Source organism: Phyllostomus discolor, chromosome X (assembly GCF_004126475.2).
Source record: "Phyllostomus discolor isolate MPI-MPIP mPhyDis1 chromosome X, mPhyDis1.pri.v3, whole genome shotgun sequence".
Taxonomy (NCBI): domain Eukaryota; kingdom Metazoa; phylum Chordata; class Mammalia; order Chiroptera; family Phyllostomidae; genus Phyllostomus; species Phyllostomus discolor.
This window is the reverse complement of record NC_050198.1, coordinates 94,903,226-94,925,347: the sequence shown is the minus strand read 5'-3', so window position 1 is coordinate 94,925,347 and position 22,122 is coordinate 94,903,226. Positions and strand designations below refer to the sequence as shown.

Sequence of the window (22,122 nt, the reverse complement as noted above, 5' to 3'; positions counted from 1 at the left end):
GTACCATGCGTATGAGCCTTACAGGTCCTTATGACTCTGACTCCCTTATTTAGAGGCTGAAGTACAGGTGTTGCATTTGGGGGCAAGTAGTCCATTTTGACACGTTCACCCAGAACCCCAGTTCAACTTGGACATTGTCCAATATCAAAAAAGCCTAAAAAGCAGGCTCTTACTGGCAAGGTACTTAGGGTTCTTGTTGTCCAGGTCTTCTTGTTGTAAAACCAAAAGACTGCCAGCTGGTGTTTATTTGTTCATTCAATGCTGGCTGGGAATGGGGTGGGGGGTTAGCAGCTTTATAGATAAGGGCAGTCCTGAACATACACACAGCTGCATTTGCACAAAACAGAGCTAGTCTGCCCTTTCCTGCTGTAAATCCTGGCGCCTGCTTCTCTTCCTTATTAATAAATGTCCTTTGTGGCATCCCTGCCTGCCCCGCTGGATTAGGGTACTTTCATCTGCATTAAAAACCTGTTCAGGCAGATATTCCTTCTCCTTAATAATTTTCTAAATGGTGTCTGGGAACTCGTCTGCCACCTCTTGGTTGACAGAAGCTACTTCTGTTACCTTGCCATTTTTAAGCCAAACCTCTTTCTAAAATGATCACACCTTATTTTGCTAGCTTTAAATTCTTCATCTTTAGATCCTTCACCTTCTTTGTGGTTTAAGATTGTCATATAATGACTTTGCTTTTTCTCGAATCATATTAGAACCTATAGGGATGCCTTTCTTACAGCAGTTCAACACCCGCATAAAAGCCGCACTTTCAATACAAGATAGCAGGGTACTTCACAGAAGTGCAAGGTTTTTGAGACTGCTGGCATAGCTGCAGAGACACTTCACGAATTTCCTTTTCTGTTTTTTAATGGCCCCTGTGCTGGATTCATGTACTTGAAATGGCAGACAACTACAGCTGCAGACCTCCATTTACAGTGCTGCATAACAAGCTGTTCAGTTTTTTTTCTTACCATGTTGTGACTTTTCTTTGCTTTTTGGGAGCACTTTCAGCATTACAAGTGGCACTTTCTGTGGGTTGCCTGGTGTTTTATTCAAGGTTTATGGTATTGTTCCAGACATGATGGAAAGCACACAAGAACTGTGAGAAGTCAGTTTTGACTGCCATATGCAGTTACCGGAGACAGGAACTTTTCACGCAGAGAGGATCAGCATCACACAGTGTTCTAAGCAGATGCTCGCAGCAGTGGAGCTCACTGCGATAGCAACAGGAGGTGGCTGTGAAATTATTACTGCTAGTGCAATATGTACTACAGATAATTTTATGCAGTTATGATTTAATACCACATCTTTATCTTTGTTTACATTTCTCTCAACTGCTTGTAAGTGTGTACGTTTTGATCAGCTTTATTTATAATAGATTCATGTATATTTTATGGGAGTATGAGAAAATAGACTAGTATCTATCTATCTACCTTATGCACTTGTGGCATAACTTTTTCTTAATTGTTTTCAGCAGTTCTAGGCTATGTGATTTGTCTGTTGAGTTTTTCCAAATTATCACAAGTCTCCAAAAATTTTCCAGTATATTTATTGGAAAAAAAACCTGTGTCTAAGAGGACCCACACTGTTCAAACCTGTGTTGTTCATAGGTCAAATATATTCAATTTCTGTAATGCTTTGGGCCTATTTTACTGGCACGTAACCATATCTTTACCCTGCATTACTATAATTTGTGTTCTTACCACTTGTGCATCCGGGAATCTGAATTCTTCTTAAGGCCATTAAAACTAATTGAATTAGTCTGAGATTACATATAATGTTCTTATTTTATTCCACAGATTCCATGCAATGGAAAAGCAGCCGATCGCATCCATCAGGATGGTATACACATTCTTGTAAATATGAATGGTTATACCAAGGGTGCTCGAAATGAACTCTTTGCTCTCAGGCCAGCTCCTATTCAGGTAAAGGAATTAACAATCGCTCACAATGTTTATTGGGCTAAAAAGACAGTAATGTGCTGCTTTTTTTCCCCTCTGGTTACCTTGTATTGGAAACAATAGAGCTGACGTGCCTGATTTCAGGGGGAAAAAGTATAGGTCTTTTTTTGTTGTTGTTTTCATCTTCATCCAAAGACATGTTTATTGATTTTAGAAAGAGGAAAGCAGAAGGTTGAGGTGGGTGGGGGCAGGGAGAGAAACATCGATGTGAGAGAAACATGGATCGGTTGCCTCCCGGATGTGCCCTGACTGGGGATCACATCCACAACCTAAGTATGTGCCCTGACTGGGGATTGAACTCACAACCTTTTTGGTGTATGGGATGATGCTCCAACCAACTGAGCCACCTGGCCAGGGCAAAAAGTATAGTTCCTGAAATGCACAGGGACAGAATTTTTTGAGTGTAGAGCACAATGCTCACAGTGCATGTATACAGAGACATGTATTCCACAGTGTATAAATACAGGGGTGGGCAAAAGGAGGTTTACAGTTGTAATGCAAATAAATAATACAATAATGAATAAATAATAATACAAGATGAAACTCTGGCCCTGGCCAGGTGGCTCATTTGGTTGGAGTGTCATCCCACACACCAAAATGTGGTTTGATCACTAGTCAGGGCACATACCTAGGTTGTGGCATTGGTCCCTGGTCCAGGTGCGAATGGCGGGCAACCAGTCAATGTTTCTGTTTTTCTCTGTCTCAAATCAATAAACATATCCTTGGGGGAGGATTAAAAAAAAAGTAATAAACTGTGTTTTGCATACTCACAACTGTAAATCTCCTTTTACTTGCCCCTGCAGTTGTTCTGTCTTGTTTTGTAAATTGGAAAAACATTTCAGCACTGACGTTAGTCCAAAATACTATTTGATTGTTCCTGGCTAACGAAGTCAGTCCTCCTTATTTGTTTACCTATTTAATTTTGGAGCCTTTGGATGAAGGTTCTTAATTTTTGGTCTGATTTATTTTCTTTTAGGCAATGTGGCTGGGATACCCCGGAACAAGTGGGGCGCTTTTCATGGATTATATCATCACAGATCAGGAAACCTCACCAGCTGAAGTGGCTGAGCAGTATTCTGAGAAATTAGCTTATATGCCCCATACTTTCTTTATCGGTGATCATGCTAATATGTTTCCTCATCTGAAGGTACGAAGAGAAACAGTGGTGTGGGGGAATTGCAAAGAACTATTATAGTCATGTATTTTTTTACTATTGTCCCTGTACTTCCTAAAAGACATGTCTACAACTTTTTCCCCCCACTTAGAAAAAGGCAGTCATCGATTTCAAGTCCAACGGGCACATTTATGACAATCGGATTGTTCTGAATGGCATCGACCTCAAAGCATTTCTTGATAGTTTACCAGATGTGAAAATTGTCAAGGTCAGAACCTGGTGAATGTTGTCATTGAAATAAAGTTATCTGCATTTGGGATCTTTTCCCTAATGATGCACTTTGTGCCATTTTTTAAAGATGAAATGTCCTGAAGGAGGAGACAATGCAGACAGCAGTAACACAGCTCTTAATATGCCAGTTATTCCTATGAATACTATTGCAGAAGCAGTTATTGAAATGATTAACAGAGGACAAATTCAGATAACAATTAATGGATTCAGTATTAGCAACGGACTGGCAACTACACAGGTGAGAAGTGAATAATACAGCATAATATGTACCACCAGGTATTCATTCATCTCCTTGAAATCTCATAATTATAAGTCTAGCAGGTAAGTGTAATTAATTATTCCTGTTTCATAGATGAGGAAATGAGTTCAGAGGAAATTGGCATCTTATATAGGTTTGTCTGATTTTTTTAAGGTTTTATTTTTATTTATTTTTAGAGAGGGGGAAAGGGAGGGAGAAAGAGAGGGAGAGAAACATCAATGTGCGGTTGCTGGGGGTTATGGCCTGCAACCTAGGCATGTACCCTGGCTGGGAATTGAACCTGCGCCACTTTGGTTCGCAGCCCACGCTTAATCCACTGAGCTACACCAGCCAGGGCCAATATGTAACTTTTTCAAGAGATCATATGGCAAAGATCTTCGACCTCTCAGGAGTTAAAATTTTTTACTTGTATAACATTTTATCCCAAGGGTGCTTAAAATGAACTCTGCTCACAGGCCAGCTCCTTAATAGAAGGTAGAGGAGTTGATAATAATCGCTCATTGTGTGTATTGGGCTAAAAAGACATTGTTCTGTTCTTTTTCCCTCTGGTTACCTGGCATTGGAACTAATAGAGCAGACATGTGAGCAGATGTGTTTGACTTAAAGAAAGTATAGTTCTTGAAATGCATAGTGACAGAAATTTTGAGTGTAGAACACCCATACGGGTGGGCATTGTGCCTTAGAAGAAAGAAGAAACAAGAAATAAGTTACATAACAACGTCAGGCAGTACTCAGGTGTGTGGGAATTGCAATACAAAACTCAAATCAGGCATATAGATGCTCAATAGTAAGTGATGATCAGTTTGAGGAGAGAGTCTTAGTAAGAATATTTGGAGGAATAATTTAAGTTTAGCCTTGAAGGGTGCATATGATTTAGAAAAGGATATTTCATTCACGAAGAAGAGGGAGCAAAACCTTGCTGTTGGATTAACAGGGTTTTAAAGATAACTTTTTGGGCCCTGGCTGGTTGTAGCTCAGTGGATTGAGTGCGCGCTGTGAACCAAAGGGTAGCTTGTTCAATTCCCAGTCAGGGCACATGCCTGGGTTGCAGGCCAGGTCCCCAGTTGGGGGCACACAAGGGGTAACCACACATTGATGTTTGTCTCCTTCTCTTTCTCCCTCCCTTCCTCTCTCTCTAAAAATAAATAAATAAAATATTAAAAATAAATTTTAAAGATGCCCTGGCTGGCGTAGCTCAGTGGATTGAGCACGGGCTGCGAACCAAAGTGTCCCAGGTTCGATTCCCAGTCAGGGTACATACCTGGGTTGCAGGCCATGACCCCCAGCAATTGCACATTGATGTTTCTCTATCTCCCTTCCTTCCCTCTGTAAGAATAAATAAATAAAATCTTTTTTAAAAAAAAAGAAGGAAAAAAATTTAAAGATAACTTTTTGGCTGGAGTGAGAAGTTCCATAGTGCAGTCTTCTCCCACTCCTGCAAATTAATGCTGCAACTTTTTTCTTTCTAACTTAATATGTCATGAATATTTTCTCGTTATTATAGTTCAGTGACATGACCCCTAATGGTTATGCCGTTTTGCATCTTGAAGATTCTTCACTGCTTAAAAAATATTGGACTATGGTGACTTTGAATATAATCATCTTATGCTTTTTCTTGTTCTAGATCAACAATAAGGCTGCCACTGGAGAGGAGGTTCCCCGCACCATTATTGTAACCACACGTTCTCAGTACGGGTTACCAGAAGATGCCATCGTGTATTGTAACTTTAATCAGTTGTATAAAATTGACCCTTCTACTTTGCAGATGTGGGCAAATGTGAGTATGTGTAGATTCGACATTAATATCGAGAGACTGGTAAAGATTCTGTAGACGGGTCATCTTGCTGAGGCCGCCTCCACACGCACTCATGAGCTGCTGTGCTCATTTCTTCTTTCAAAAACAATTGTATTTTCCAAGTCGAGTTGACGTGCAATACTATTTCAGATGTACAACACAATGATTATACATTTATATACCTTACAAAGTAATCACCCTTGATAAATCTACTACTCACCTGACACCATACATAGTTATTACAATATTGACTCCATTCCCTGTGCTGTGCTTTACACCCCCATGGCTATGTTTGTAAATGGCAATTTGTACTACTTAATTCCTTTCACAACTTCTTCACGCATTCCTCCAACCCCCCTCCCATCTGGTGACCATCAGTTTGTTGTCTGTATCTGTAGGTTAGTTTGTTTTGTTGGCTTATTTGTTTTTTAGATTCTGCATATAAGTGATACCATATGATATTTGTCTTTCTCTGTCTGACTTATTTCACTTAGCATAATACCCTTGAGGTCTAGCCATGTTGTCACAAATGATAAGATTTACAGGATTCCATTCCCTTTTTATGGCCTAGTAATATTCCACTTTATATATGCAGTGCACCTTGATCAGTCATCTATCAGTGGACACTTAGGTTGCATCCATATGTTGGCCATTGTAAATAGTGCTGCATTGGGCATCCGAGTACATATATATATTTTCAAGTTAGCGTTTTGGGTTTCTTTGGATAACTACTCAGAAGTGGAGTTGCTGGGTCATACGGTAGCATGATTCCTCCAAGTTTGTTTTTCTTTATCAAGATTGCCGTGACTATTTGGGGTCTTTAGTGGTTCCATATAAATTTTTGGAATATTTGTTCTGGTTCTGTGAACTATGCCATTGGTCTCTTAATAGGAATTGCATTGAATCTGAAGATTGCTTTGGGTAGTATGGACATTTTAGCGATGTTAATTCTTTCTACCCATTGAACATGGTACATATTTCCACTTATTTGTATCTTCAATTTTCTTTCTTCAATGTCTTATAATTTTCTGAGCACAGGTCTTTTACATCTTTGGTTAAGTTTATTCCCAGGTATTTTATTATTTTTTGATGCAGTTGTCAGCAGTATTGTTTTCTTAGTTTTTCTTTCTGATAGTTCATTATTGGTGTATAAAAGTGCAGCTGATTTCTAGATATTGTATACTGCTAATTTACTGAATTCATTTATCAGTTCTAGTATTTTTTTAAATCTCTTTAGGATTCTCTATATACAGTGTGAAGTCATCTGCAAGTAATGACAGTTTTACTTCTTCCTTTACAACTTGGATGCCTTTTATTTCCACTTGTCTGATTGCTGTGGCTAGGATTTCCAGTACTATATTGAATAAGAGTGGTGGAAGTAGATATCCTTGTCTCGTTCCAGATCTTAAAGGAAACACTTGTAGTTTTTCCCCGTTTAGTCTGGTCTTAGCTGTGGGTTTGTCAATATATGGCCTTTATTATGTTGAGATATGTTCCCTCTGTTTCCACTTGGCTGAGAATTTTCATCAGAAATTTTTCACCAGAAATGGGTGCTGAATTTTATCACCTGCTTTTTCTGCATCCATTGATATGACCATGTGATTTTTGTATTCACTTTGTTTATGTGGGTGTGTCACATTCGTTAATTTGCAGATGTTGTACCGACCTTGTATCCCTGGAATGAATCCCACTTGATCATGGTGTATCATGTTTTTAATGCACTGCTGGATTCGGTTTGCTAATATTTTGTTGAAGATTTTAGCATCTGTGTTCATCAGGGATGTTGGCCTATACTTTTTTTTTTCTTTGTAGTGCCTTTATCTGATTTTGGAATTAGGATAATACTGGCCTTGTAACATGAGTCTTCCCTCCTCTTGAAAGTTTTGGAATAGTCTGAGAAAGATAGGTATCAGTTCTTTTTTGTATGTTTGATAAAATTTACCTGTGGAACCATTTGCCCAGACTTTGGTTGTTGGGAATCTTTTGATTACTGGTTTGATTTCATTAGCTGTAATCAGTCTATTCAGATTTTCTGACATTGATTCAGTTTTGGAAGATAGTCTGTTTCTTCCAGGAATTTATTCATTGTCTCCAGATTGTCCCAATTTGTTGGCATGTATTTGTTGGCAAGATTTACTAACAGTCCTTTGTATTTCTGTGGTGTCATTTGTTATTTCTCTTCTTTCATTTCTGATTATAGTTATGTGGGTCTCTTTTTTCCTTGATGCGTCTGGTTAAAGGTTTGTCAAACTTGCTTATCTCTTCGAAGCACCAGCTGTTTTATTCATCGATTTTTGTATTGTTTGTTAAATCCTGTTTTGTTTATATCCGCTCTGAGCTTTACTATATCCTTTCTTTTACTAACTTGGCATTTGGTTTATTGTTCTTTTTAAAATTCCCCGAAGTATTAAGTTAGACTGTTTATTTGAGGTTTTTCTTTTTTCTTTTTTCTTTTTTTTTTTTTTGGCGTAGGCCTGTAATGCTATCCATTTCCCTCTCAGAACTGTTTTTTTGTGTCTCATAAATTTTCAGTTGTTTTGTTCTCATTTTCATTTGTTTCAAGGCATTTTTTTTTAATTTCTTCCTTGACCTCATTGTTAAGCCATTCATTATTTTGTGACATGTCATTTAGCCTCCATAGCTTTGTGTGTTTTTCAGGGTTTTTTTGTTGTGATTGATTTCACAACAGTGGTAGTTTCATACCATTGTGGTCAGAGATGATACTTGATAAGATTTCAGTCTTCTTAAATTTATTGAGACTTGTTTTGTGTCCTAATGTGTGTATCTTAAAAACTGTTCCTTCTGCTCTTGAAAAGAATGTATATTCTCCTTTGGGGTAAAATGCTCTGAAAATATCAATTAAATCCATCTGGTCTACTGTGCCATTTAAGGCTGCTGTTTCTTTGTTATTTTTCTCTTGGGAACATCTATCCAGTGACATCAGTGGGGTGTTAAAATCCCTTACTGTGACTGTATTATGGTCAGTTTGTTGGCATATCTCCCATTATGTCCATCAATATTTGCTTCATATATTTAGGTGCTCCTGTATTTGTTTTAAAGTCTTTTTTATCTTGTATAACTATTGCTACCCCATTTTTTTTATGCTACCCCATTTGCACGAAGTATCTTTTTTCATCCCTTTATTTTTTTCTGAGGTGGATCTCATGTAGATAACATATATATGTCTTGTTTTCCTATCCATTCAGCGACCCTATGTCTTTAGGCTGGAGCATTTAAGCCACTTACATTTAAACTGATTATTGAGCCCTTGCTGGCATGCCTCAGTTTGTTGGGGGTCATCCTGCAAAGTAAAGGGTCACTGGTTTGATTCCCATTGGGGCAAATGCCTGGGTTGCGGGCGGGCTGGTCCCCTGTCAGGGTGTGTGTGGGAGGTCACTGACTGATACTTGCCTTGGGCATTGATGGTTCTCTCTCTCTTTCTCCCTCTCTTCCCCTTTGAAAAGAAAGTAAAGTAAGGAAATATTAGATTATTGATAGGTATATAGTTATTGCCATTTTATTCTTCATAACTATGTTCCTCCTTTTCTTCTTCAAGAATATCCTTTAACATTTCTTGTAATAAGTGTTTGGTGGTAATGGACTCCTTTAGCTTTTTCTTATGTGGGAAGCTCTGTATTTGTTGCATTTGAAATGATTGCTTGCTCGGTAAAATACTGTTGGTTGTAGGTCCTTACTTTTCATCACTTTGAATATTTCATTCCTATCTCTTATGGCCTGACACGTGTCTTTGAGAAATCAGGTGCCATTCTTGTAGGAGCTCCCTTGTAGGTGGTAAACTGCTTTTTTCTTTCTGTTTTTAAGTTTTCTCTTTAAACTTTTGGATTTTAATTATGATGTGTCTTGGTGTGGGCCTTGTTAGGTTTATTTTGTTTGGGACTCTATGTGCTTCCTAGACTTGTGTATCTTTTTCCTGCATCAGGTTAGGGAAGTTCTGGATCCCTTGCTGTCTCTCTTCTCCTTCTGGTACCCCTATAATGTGGAAGTTGTTATGCTTCATGTTGTCCCAAAGGTCTCTTAAACTGTCCTCATTTTTTTTTTACTTCTTTTTCTTCCTTTTTTTTCCCCTGCTCTAATTAGGTGTTTCCCCTACCTTGTCTTCCAAATTGCTGATTTGAGCCTTTCCTTCACCTAACCTACGGTTTATTCATTCTGGTATATTCTTCATTGCAGACGAGATCGGGTGCGTTCAGGGTGGTATGGCTGTAGACATATTCTTCATTTCAGATAATGTAGTCTTCATTTCTGACTGGTTATTGTGGATGCTTTCTAGGTCCCTTTTCATGCTTTTGAAGTTCTCACTACATTCCTTGAGCATCCTTAAAATCAGGGTTTTGAACTCTGTATCTGGTAAATTCCTTGCCTCAATTTTATTTAGCTTTTTTTCCTGGAGATGTCTTCTGTTTTGCCATTTGGGGCCATGTTTCTTTGTCTCCCTGTTTTGGTTCCCTCTTTGTGTTTGTTTTGATGTATTAGGTGGATCTGTTTTGACTCCCAGTCTTTGTGGGGTGGCCTTATGTAGTAGGTGTCCCGTGGGACCCAGTGGTGCAGTCTCTTTGATCACTTGATCTGGGTGCTCCAGGAATGTGTCTTTTGTGGGTTATGTGGTCTTCCCTGTTGCAATTGAGTCTTAACTGCTACTGGCCTGTTTGTGGGGAGGAAGGACCCTGAAGCTTGCCGACTGTGAGGATCAAGCCTGTCCACAGTGTATGAGGTGCTATTCAGGTGCTGACCACCACTAAGTGGATTTTGCCTCAGCGGGGTCTGTTGCCTGCTGAGATCTTTCTTTGGCCATGCTGCTTGTGAAGCTAATTGGATCCTGCTATGATATTGTCTGAGTCTGGCCACTGGGTGTGTCTCTTTTGGGACCTTTTGGCAGGCCCTCTGGTGCGGGTTAGTTTCAGTCGTTGCCTGTGACTGGCTGTGGGCAGCCTGTTTAGAGCTACAGAACGATCCACAGTTTGTGGCCGCCCCTGCTGGTCCTTGGTGTGCATTGGAAGGACCAACCTGCGCACCAAGGCTGGCCTCCACCAGCACTGGATCTGGGGGCAGGACAGCAAAAGGCTCAAGGCAACCCTAGATCCGGCTCTGCCTGCCTCCACCTGTCCACTGCTTGTTAGGCTCAGTCACTGAAAGAGCCTCTGGCAGTACTCAAGTTGCATGAGGTAGGTTCTCAGTGAGTCACCAGGTAGGTGTGAGTGCTGTTCACCAGGTTGATGCAGATTCAAACTCAGTGCCAGTGCTGGGTCTGAGGCCACACAGCAAAAGTCCCAGGGTACACCAAGTCTAGATGACCACTGCTTGGGTGCCCTTACACCTTGGTGTTGGGGCAGGGTTTCAGGGAGTCATCAGGGTGAGGCCAGCCTATTTTATGAGGCCCAAACAGACCGAGATTTGGCCATGTGAAGGTAAGGCTCTGCACTGGTCGGTGTGTGTGAGGGGAAAATGACCCCTGTCGTAGAGCCAAGCAACCCCATGTGTCCTAGATTATGTGTTGAGCCTGGGGGTGGGCCTGCCAGGAGTTGGGAGGGTGGGGCCTCCAGGAGCCCCGAGGGTGGGGCTGGCAGACCTCCTCTGCAGGGCAGGTGCTGCCAGTCACATTCTCAGGAAACTGCGGGAATGGCCCCTGCCTCAAAGCCACACAACTCAGTCACCGGCATCCCCTGAGTCTGCATGGGCCTGTCTCTACATGCCAGCCCAGGCAGCTGACTCCTGAGCATGGTGTGAGCTCCACATTGTGGGGCGACAGGATTCCAGAACGTGGCGTTAATGTATTCCCCCTAGGCTGATGCCGTAAGGAGGGGAGTGCTCCACCCAAGAACAATGTTGTCTGCAGTGTGGGAGATGGACTCAGCACAGGTATCCTGACGGCTGTCTCTTCAGGGCTTTCCCCAGAGCCACAAACCCCAGTCTCTCCTGACACGACTCTAGTCTACTCCACCCTCCCTCCGCCGGAGCCCAGGGTGAGTGGCTGCAAACAAAATTTTGTGCACTAGCACGTTAAGAGGGTGCCTGAGTCTCTAAGCAGAGTCCTGACTCTCCCTGGCGGACCAGATCCCCACTGCTTTTCACAGGCAGATGCTATGTGGGTACCTCTTTCTGGCTCCGGGGAGCCCATCGTGGGTTTGAGACCCCACACTTCCTGGGGGAACCTGTGCAGCTGGGATATCCTTCCGGAATCTCAGCCACCACCCGTGGGAATGGGGCCAATCCTTTCTGTGTCTCCACCTTTCCTGCCCGTCTCAATGTGGCTTCTTTAGTAAATCCTTGGTTTTGAAACTTCTCTCCAACTAGTCTTCAGTTGGTTATTCAAATTGATTGTTCTGTATTTTAGTGGTAATTTGAGTTTGGTCCTGGAGGGAGGTGAGCGTAACATTCACTGATTCCAGCGACATCTTGGATTGCTCTTTTCATCACTTTGACAGTTTCTTGCCAATCCCTTCTGGCCTGAACTGTTTCTGTTGAGCAATCAGGTGACAGTCTTAATCAGAACTCTCTTGTAGGTAACTGACTGCTTTTCTTCGAGGCTTTTAGGATTCTCCATTTGTCTTTAACCTTTACCATTTTAATTATGATGTGTCTTGGAGTGGGCTTCTTTGAGTCCATCTCATTTGGGACTCTGTGCTTCCTGGACTTGGGTATTATTTTCCTTGACTAGATGAGGGAAGTTTTCGGTCTCTATTTCTTCAGATAGGTTCTTGATCTCTTGCTCGCTCTGTTGTCCTTCCAGTGCCTCTGTGATGCAAATATTGTTATACTTGGTGTTGTCCCAGAGGTCCCTAAAACTATGCTCATTTTTAAAATTCTTTTTTCATTTGGCTATTCTGATTGGGTGTTTCTTACTTAACTACCTTGTCATCCAAATCTCTCTTTCAGTCTTCTGCTTCATCTAATGTGCTATTTATTCCACCTAATGTTTTCTTCATTTATTTTGTTTTTGATTTTTGACTAGTTCTTTTTTATGGTATCTCTCTCCTTACTAAGTATTCTTACTGAGTTCATCTGTGTTTCCCCTAAGTTCATTGAGCATCCTTATAAGCGGTGTTTTGAACTTTCTATGTGATAGATTGCTTGCCTCTATTTTATTTAGTTTTTTTCTGGTGTTGCATCTTTTTTTTTATTTGGGATATGTTTCTCTATCTCTTCATTCTGGCTGCCTCCCTGTGTTTATTTCTATGTATGAAGTAGATCTGTTCCGTCTCTTAGTTTTGACCTAGTGACCTTATATAGAAAGTGTCTTGTGGGGCTCAGTGGCACAGTCTCCCATGTCACCTGAGCTGGGCCCTCCAGGGGTGTTCCTTGTGTGGGTTTTCCCTCCTGCTATAGTTAGGCCCTGGTTGGTGCTGTATGTCAGTAGGTGGAGGTGACCCTCCCACTGACTGGCTGTGTGGTCTGGCCGTGCCTACCGCAGCCCAGCTGCTGTCTGGGGCTTGGCCCCTCGTAGTAGGAGTTACTTCAGTGGGACTCTTATTCAAGCTGATTTTGCCCTTTGGGTGTGTTTGTTGGGGAGCTGGTTGGGTGGGGTTTTGATGCACTCTGAAGCTGGCCACTGGAACCTCTCGGGAGGGGCTCTTGATTCAGGCTGAAAACAGACGCCATTTGTGCAAGATTTGGGGCTGAGTGGCAGGAGTTATAATTTATGCCGAGGCCGGCCCCTGCTTGTACGGGGCTTGTGGACCTTGGAGAGAGTGTTGCGTGAGCCTAGGGTGCCCGCTACTTTTGTGCCCCTTGAGGACCTTGGAGAAGGTCAGCAGCACAGGCCTTGGACAGCCACCACTCCTGTGGGGTTTGTGGTCCTCTGAGTGAGTCTGCAGCGTTAGCAGAGGCAGACCGTTCCTGTGGAGGAAGCACTGGAAGAGGCTCAGGCCTGGCAAAGAGACTTGGCTGGGGCAGGCTCTCAGGGAATCCCCAGGGCAAGATGTACAGTGTTAGGCAGGTTAAAGGAGAGCGCAGATTTGGCATCTGCCTCCATTGGGCTGTCTGGGTGGGAGGAGCGAGCGCTCAATGAAGGGACAGTGGTACTTGGCAGTGCTTCAGTCCCCAGAGACAGTTGCCCTGACCACTGCCCCTGCAGCCCTCACCATGAAGACAGTTTAGTTCTCCATCATGTGTGCCTGGTGTTTTTCGAGCTGCTGCCCTTCCTCTGGAGCTTAGAGTGAAGGAGTTTGTGTGCCGGCCCTTTAAGAGCAGCCTGTCTGTCTCCCGCAGCCCTTTGTCTGTCTGCCCACATGATCTCCTTGGTTTTCACAGATGTTATGGGGACTTTTCTTCTCATCACTGGTGTGGTGGGCTGGGGAGCCTGTTGTGTGCCTGAGACTCTGAGCTTCTCATGGGGGACCGCCACAGCCAAGACAGCCCTCTTCTCTCTTAATCTTAGCACACCGTGGGTATGGGGCTCGCCTCCTCCACGTGTCTGCCCTTTCTACCTGTCTGGTGTGGCTTCTTCACATCCTCAGTTATGGGAATTCTGATCAGCTAGTCCTCAGGTGGTTCTCAGTGAGGATGGTTCTGTCATTTAGTTGTAATTTTGATGTGGTTGTAGGAGGAGAGATTAATTTACCTACTCGGCTGTCTTGACCTTCTGGTGGGTTGTGCTCATTTTGAATCTTCAAAAGAGTTGTAACTTTTCTAGCCATTTTTTAAACTTCTCCTTCCAGTGTCTAAATAACACCTTATGAACCCTTTTAATTTATGTATTCAAAAACAGGCATCAGCAAACTTTTTCTTGAAGGGCCAGATGGTTAAAATTGTCCATTTTGCAATCCTTACTCCCCGTCACCTCTATTCTTCTCTACCATTGCAGCAGGAAAACACCATAGACACTGTAAATGAACGCGTATAGGTGTGTTCCAGTCAAACTTAATTTTCAATACACAGGCAACATGCGAGATTTGGCTCATAGGCTGTAGTTTGCCAACCCATGGTTTACACTGACAGCAAAAGTTGTCACACTTACTCACCTGTATTTAACTTTCTCGCAATATTATCGACCTGTACCCAGGAAGGGATCCATTTATGTCATTACCTTTTAGCTGATCAGACCAGTTTGCATAAGTAGGACCTCTGAAGGTTCTAACCTTTGGTATCTATAATTTGCTTTTCTTCTAGAAAGCTGAAATGCAGGTGATTCTTGATTGATTTCTGTTCTCATTAATGTCTGTTTATTTTTTTTCTGTGGAGAGGGGAGGGTGGAGGAGAAGCGGCAGCAGATGCATGCAGGCTTAATGTCCCTTAATCTTCACCTCTCAGCATTCCGAAAAAATCTGATAATGAAAAAGTTTTGTCATACATTTGTGGCAAATATATTTGGCAGCAAAACTACCCAAACTAGTCTATCAGTGGTCTTTTATTTATTTCATTTAGTGTGAATATTCCTGCATCTCGATACAGAAACACTGATGTGTTTATTTACAGGGACTCACCGCTGGGTGTAACGTACTACACGTGCCCTGTACAACTTAAAAATCTGAAATATTCCGAATTCTGAAATGTCATCTGTTCCTATGGCTTTCAGAGAGGGGATGGTGAATGCGTGAGGTACCCTGAGTGAGGTAGACTCAAATCAGGGGTTGGCAAACTGTGGCCTGTGGGTCCACTTGGGCCCACTGCCTGCTGTTGTGAATAACATATTATTGACCCACAACCATGCCTGCTTGTTTCTGTGTTGACTGTGGCTGTCTTCCAGTGACAAGGGGAGAACCGAGCCTAAAGTTAGCATGCAGTCCATGTGGTCGGAAGGCCAGAAATATTTGCTCTCTGAACCTTCACAAAAAAAGTCTGCTGACACCTGATCTGGATTAGGCAAATAAAGTTAGGCAAGTGTGAGCTAACTGTTGTGTCACAGTGGGTGATGTAAAATTTGAAGTGGAAAATTACTGTCTCTTCTACAAAATCTCTGCCAGTATCAGTTCCCACGGGACATAGCAGCCTCAGATTTTGCCAGTTTATCTTGTCTTATGTCTTCTTACATCAGTGTCCTCTTTTTTTTCCTTTTGTTATTTAATTATTGATTTGAGAGAGAGAGAGAGAGACAGAGGCATTGATTTGTTACTCCACTCATTTATGCATCCATTGGTTGTTTCTTACATGTGTCCTGACCAGGAATCAAACCCGTGACCTTGGCATATTGGGACGATGCTCTAACCAACTGAGCTACCTGGCCAGGGCCCTCTTGTTTCTTTTAACTCTTTTTGGAGTCAGCAGGACAGTAACCGATATTCAGTTGATTAATTCATCTGTGTGAAGAAAAGATCAGTTCATAGTAGGCTGCTATCTGGGTGAAAAGAATAGAGTGTGGTCGAATTATTAGAGATCTATAGGAACCTTTCTTGAAAAGGGGAGAGCTGCTGTTAATAACTATTATTTTCCCTGTTTTAGATTCTGAAGCGTGTTCCCAATAGTGTGCTGTGGCTGTTGCGTTTTCCAGCAGTAGGAGAACCTAATATCCAACAGTATGCACAAAACATGGGCCTTCCCCAGAACCGTATCATTTTTTCACCTGTTGCTCCTAAAGAGGAACATGTCAGGAGAGGCCAGCTGGCAGATGTCTGCCTGGACACCCCACTCTGTAACGGGCATACCACAGGCATGGATGTCCTGTGGGCTGGGACACCTATGGTGACTATGCCAGGTAAGTTGCAGCTAAATCATTGGAATCTTCCTTGTTATTTTTTACAAGATTTCATGTATTTATTTTAGACAGAGGGGAAGGGAGGGAGAGAGGGAGAGAAACATCAGTGTGCGGTTGCCTCACGAACCCCCTACTGGGGACCTGGCCTGCAACCCAGGCCTGTGCCCTGACTGGGAATCAAACCAGCGAGCCTTTGGTTCACAGGCCAGTGCTCAGTCCACTGAACCACACCAGCCAGGGCTTCCTTGTTAATTTTTGAATCTCCTTTAGGGGAGATAATTCCAGGTGAAATTGTATGTACTGGGGGAGGATGATAAAAAAAAACAAAAACGAGAGTTCTGAGCACTTGGCTCCATCCCCCTCATTTACATTGTGTGGATACTTACTGTAAATAACATGAATAACCATGTGCTATTTGCATTCTCAGATGAGCAATTTTTCCCCTTCTTATTACAGGAGAAACTCTGGCTTCTCGAGTAGCAGCTTCCCAGCTCACTTGTTTAGGTTGTCTGGAGCTTATTGCTAAAAATAGACAAGAATATGAAGATATAGCTGTGAAACTGGGAACCGACCTAGAATAGTAAGTAAACTTTTCCGTTAACAAACCGTATGATCAAATCATATGAAGGGAATCAGGAAAGTTTAAAGAGAATACAGGTGCTATAAAAGGAAATAACAAAGTGAGGGTAATATAAAATAGGTCAATTAGTTGTGTGATCTCTGGATGGGAGAAGAACTTTCTAAACTTTCATAAATGAAGTGATTGATAGGTTTTACTCTGTAAAGATTTAAATGCCTGAATGAAAGTAACTAAAAAAAATTAAAAGGCAAATAAAAAAACTTTGTTTTTTTATGTCAGATATTAATAGCCTGGCTATATAAAGACTGAAGCACATTTACATTTTAAATCCCTTAATAGGAAAATAAACAAGGAAATCACCAGACAACTCACTGAAGTAGAAATACAAAAGCTTAACAAGACAAAGTTTCATCCTCTGTAGTAGAAATGTAAATTAAAATAACATTGAGGCATACCCATTATTTGCCTATAAAACAAACGATTTTTAATATGATACCCATGATGAGGGAGCATTGAGGCGCTGGCCTTTTCATACATTGGTGAGTAAATTGGTGTAACCCTTCCTCAAAGTTATAAAATTCTTTTAAAAAAGCCAGAGCTTTGACCCTAATAATGCCACATCTTCACTATAGCGCAAGAAAGAAAAAGTGTAACTGAAATGCCCTCAAAGGGGTGGGAAATAAGAGGTGGTGCTTTACCCATACAGTGAAAAAGCATTTATCTCTTCACTGAGCTTTTTCTTTGGGTACTGTGTGTGTGTGTGTTTTCTAAGAAGTAGCATATTATATAGAAGTTTAAAGGAGCATCCTCTTTGAGTCAGATTGCTTGGGTTGGAATCCAGGCCATCCCACTTACAAGCTTGTGACTTTGGGCAAATTGCCAGTAGGGTCTACAGGCCTTGGTTTTTCCATCTGCAAAATGGGGATGAATGATAGTGCCTACCTTGCAGAGATGTTATGAGGATTAAAAAAGGTGTTCCGTGTAAAACACAACAGTTTTTGGCACACAGTAAGTGTTCAGCAGATGTCAAGTGTTTTCATAATTTTCTCCATTGAACATCATATACACCTAAGGAAAACAAGTGAAAATTTTGAGCCCTGGGCTTAAAAAAATTAAGATTCATGTCCATCATCCCAGATGGGTATAGCAAATAATGTAGTGTCTTTTTTTTTTTTTTTTTTTAACTTTTTGGAACAGAGTTGATTTCATGCAATATTTTTTGTCAATATTTTATAAGGAAAACAATTTTATAGTAAATATATACATATATATGTATCTTCTGTCTTATATTCCACCACTAACATTTACTGTGCTTGTTTTATTACATACCTGTCCATCTATTTATTTCTTTATCCATCTAGCAGTCATTTTATTTGATGCATTTTGAAATAAATTGAAGATAGCAGTGCTTTTCTCCCCAAATACTTCAGAATGTGGACATCATTAACTATAGTTTAATATCCTTCTTTTTTCTTTTGAGGCAAACTTTATGTACAGTGGAATGTATAAATCTTACACTAGTTTTGAGAAATTCCTTTATAACCCAAACCTTTCACAAGATATAGAACACATATCATTCCAGAAAGTTCCCTCATGCCTTTTCTCATTCAGTCCCCTCAGCAACCCTTAGGCAACCACTTCTGAATTTTTCCCCACCATAAATTAATTTTATGTTAGCAAATGGAACCTACATAGCATGTATTCTTAAAGGCCTCTTTCACTTGGCCTAATATTTTGAGAATTGTCCGTGTTATTCGCTTCTCTTAGTATTCATTCCTTTTTATTGCTGAGTGCTGGTTCATTCTATGGATGTATCACAGTTTACTCATTCTTTTTTAAAAAAATATTTTATTTATTTTTAGAGAGAGGGGAAGGGAGGGAGAAAGAGAGGGAGAGAAACACCAATGTGTGGTTGCCTTTCATGCACCCCCACTGGGGACCTGGCCCACAACCCAGGCATGTGCCCTGGCTGGGTATCGGACTGGCGACCCTTTGGTTTGCAGGCTGGTGCTCAATCCACTGAGCCACACCAATGTAGGGCTAGCCATTCTAATATTTGCATACAGGACTTACACAAATAGAGCACAAAAGTATTTTTATTTGGAAGGTAGCATGAATAAGGTCACAGTTGGGTTAAGGCCAGCAGCAATACATATATACACAGCCATTTCACTAGTTCTGTCACAACAAACATTAAAGCCACTTTTTATTTTTGTTTTTGTTGGTTCTTTTCTTAAAAGGTTTTTTTCAATTGCAGTTTATATTTAATATTTTGTATTAGTAAACTCAATACTCTGCCATGTGTATGTGCCTTAGCTATTGCAAATGCTGCTTCAGTGAACATCTTTGCATGGCCAGGTGTATCTGCATCTCTGATTATTTCTTCTGAATAGACTTGAAAGTATTTTTGATTGTCAGAGGATTCTGAACATTTAAGGTTCTTAATATACACATTACTAAATTACCACGATGGTAAGCAGTTTACATCCTAACCAGTGGTACATAGGAATAGACGTGTCATATTTTAAAGGTAGAAAGATGAAATGGAAAAAGTATGGTCTCTCCTGGATATACTTGTTTTAAGAAAGAGCTAATTTCTTCAGGGGGTGTGAACTCAATTATAAGTGTTAGCATTATGTTAGGTGTGACCCTTTTTCAGCATTGAGGTCATGTAAAGTTTCATCATGCATTTTACCAAAGATAAAGTTTCTGCTCTGTTGGTAAACTTGGCTCTCTCTCTCTTTTTAAATTTCTCAGCCTGAAGAAAATTCGTGGCAAAGTCTGGAAACAGAGAATATCTAGCCCTCTGTTTAACACCAAACAATACACAATGGAACTAGAGCGGCTCTATCTACAGATGTGGGAGCATTATGCAGCTGGCAACAAACCCGATCACATGATTAAGCCTGTCGAAGTCACTGAGTCGGCCTAACTAAAGACTGTGCACAGGAGAATTAGCCCTCTACCTGAGCCTCAACCTTCGGGGGAAAGGGAACTAGAAAATGGACTTTTTACTTATCTGTATAGCATCGTGTTAAAGATGAATGACAAATGATGAGCATAGAATAGCACAGCCGGAGTTGCTTTGTGCTTGATAGGGAGAGACCCACGAGCTGGAAACTGCTGTTCTACAAGGAATCTCCATAGAATTTTGCAGCAACCAGGCGGTGCATAGGTCTGGAAGGTCTTCTCTCCCTTGGTCTTCCGCGGGATGGTTAGTGTGGAGGGGAGACCTAGACTGTCCAGCCGTTCTTGTGATTCCGTGGCTTGATTGAGTCTTCTGAATTAATTTTTTCTTTATATTTTGGGTATTGGAGTTTTTAAAAATGTTTGGTTTCAGGTGTTTTTATTCATGTGAAGTACATATGATTCTCTTGAGATAAGGTTTTAGGCTAAAATGTTGCTCCTCGTTTTAGTTTCAGAACTCAATCGATTAATGGGAACTTTGCTGGTGTAGTCTTTTTATAGGTTTTATAAACCACTTGAGCCTATATCAGTCGTTTGAGTGTCTGACCTGATGTTTGGAGCTATCAGTGCTTTGTTGGTTTAGATGGTGACTCTTTTTTTTTTTTTTTTTTTCTGGTCCATTTCCTTCCCCTCCCCATAGTACTTTAAAATTTCTCCTGTAACTCAGCTAACAAAACCAAGTCTGATGCAGAATATCCCAGAGTGTTTCTCTGAAACACATTATCTGGTGCCAAATGAAAATTCATAGGAATGATTACTAATTATGAAGGGCACAGTTGTGGTACTGTCATTGATGATAATAATAATAATGTGTGTTTTTTTGGCCTAGTTTTCACCTATTTCAGCAGTGTTTTATCTTCTTCGACTGCCCCTCTATGCTATTGCCAGAGTGATAGTGTGTAATAAGATATATTTACCTTTCTTTCTAAGGTTTGCTTTTTTTTTTAAAGTGAGTCCTGTTCTTCCTAGTTCTGTCAGCAGAAATGAAATCCCAGGTAAGTATAAGTATTCAAATATTTGATCAGTAAGTTAAAGTTATTTGTGACTATGTTAAATAACTTTCATCAAAACACATTCTAGGTAAAAAGCACTGAAGGACCAGCTATGTGTACGAATCATTGTTTTTCAGACCTTCTAGGAATTATGTAATAACTGTCTTGTGGACTTTGGTCTTGAAGTCGTATATACTCGGGCTCAGCAGTAGCGAACTGTACTGCTGCTTGGTTTGGAGTACAAATTAGACTAGGCCACCTGGAGCTTGATTTTTAAAACATAGGAATGAAATTATTGAATTTCAACAGAGGATTGAGGACTCGAGGCTTAAACAAACCAACATATGAATATGTTTTGTCTTGCTGTACTGCACTTACGCTATCCAGTAACAGATAATTTTTTGTCTGCTAGTAGTGTTCTAGATTATAGTGTCTTTCCAAAGCACTGAGGCAGTGTACCTATTCCGTAGTTGCAGCTGATGCCTGAATGTATCCTAGCTGACAAATTATTAATAAGAACTTGAATTTCTGAAAGTCTTACTGTTAACCAAAATCTGAGCAAGGAGTCTCAAGTATAATTCTTAGCCAGAATTATGTGTTAATGAACTGTGTATCTTTTAACGGCGTGAATCAAGGAACATCACTTTAGGGAGTTTCTTAATTTATTTTTTACCTGATTGAAATACTAGTTAAAAAGGTTGCCAGCATGATTGCAGATAAAGTGATATTTGCAATTCACCAAACTACTTAACGTGGAATAGGATGATATACTTCTAGTGCCCTCAAGGCTGCGGCCTTCCAGCCCTTTCACATAGCACATCATTCCTCCTATAGGGATGACTTTTTTCCTGGCACGAAAAGTAGCCGCTCTGGTTAAAGCTTTGCTTATTGTAACAGGCTTTGGTTTCCAGGTAACATGTCTATGGGAGACTAATTATGAATAGAGATATAGATATTACTGGAAACGAATTGTTTTTTTCTATTATGCTATGCTTTATGAAAAAAGTAAAACATTTAAATTGTGCTACAGAAATCAGGTGTTGTCTTGTGATCTTTAAATAATAAATGAATGATTTGCCCTTAACATGGCTGATGTTGTTTGTGTTCTGTTAGATGGAGTGTTGGACAGAATAATTTGGTGACCCTTTAAGATGACAAAGCCGCCCCCCCACCCCAGGCACGCTCATTCATGCTTGTTTTTGTTTTGCTTAAGACTTCTCTGGCTTCACTACCCTCACAGTCTTTCTTTATGTGGACTTGTCCTTCCTGCTCATTACAGTGGCTGAACTTGGCCCCGCTGGTAGGAGTGGGGGAACCAAAACAAATAGCAGTGCATCAGGGACTGGAACAGGCTGCTTAGCTGCCTGTTTTCTGCGAGATATGAATGAGAATCCTTTTCAAGAAAATTTCAGGTAATTTACCTCTGGACTTCTGTGAATTGCGGCCCTCAAAGCCCTAATGCGTATTAGTGTGTTTCCTAAAAGATAGTGGGGGAAGAAAGTTGTCCAGTAACCTACTTGT

General features: G+C 40.9%; 1 protein-coding gene across 1 annotated transcript in view; it reads left to right on the top strand.

Annotated features, from left to right (window-relative positions):
• OGT (O-linked N-acetylglucosamine (GlcNAc) transferase) overlaps positions 1-21,591 on the top strand; it is a 37,566-nt gene extending 15,975 nt beyond the window's left edge. Inside the window, 8 exon segments of the mRNA XM_028522285.2 lie at positions 1,794-1,919; positions 2,932-3,102; positions 3,221-3,337; positions 3,428-3,598; positions 5,244-5,396; positions 15,810-16,062; positions 16,519-16,642; positions 19,400-21,591. Coding sequence (XP_028378086.1) covers positions 1,794-1,919; positions 2,932-3,102; positions 3,221-3,337; positions 3,428-3,598; positions 5,244-5,396; positions 15,810-16,062; positions 16,519-16,642; positions 19,400-19,574 — 1,290 coding nt within the window. The 3' untranslated portion in view covers positions 19,575-21,591.
• Positions 21,592-22,122: the final 531 nt, after the last annotated feature.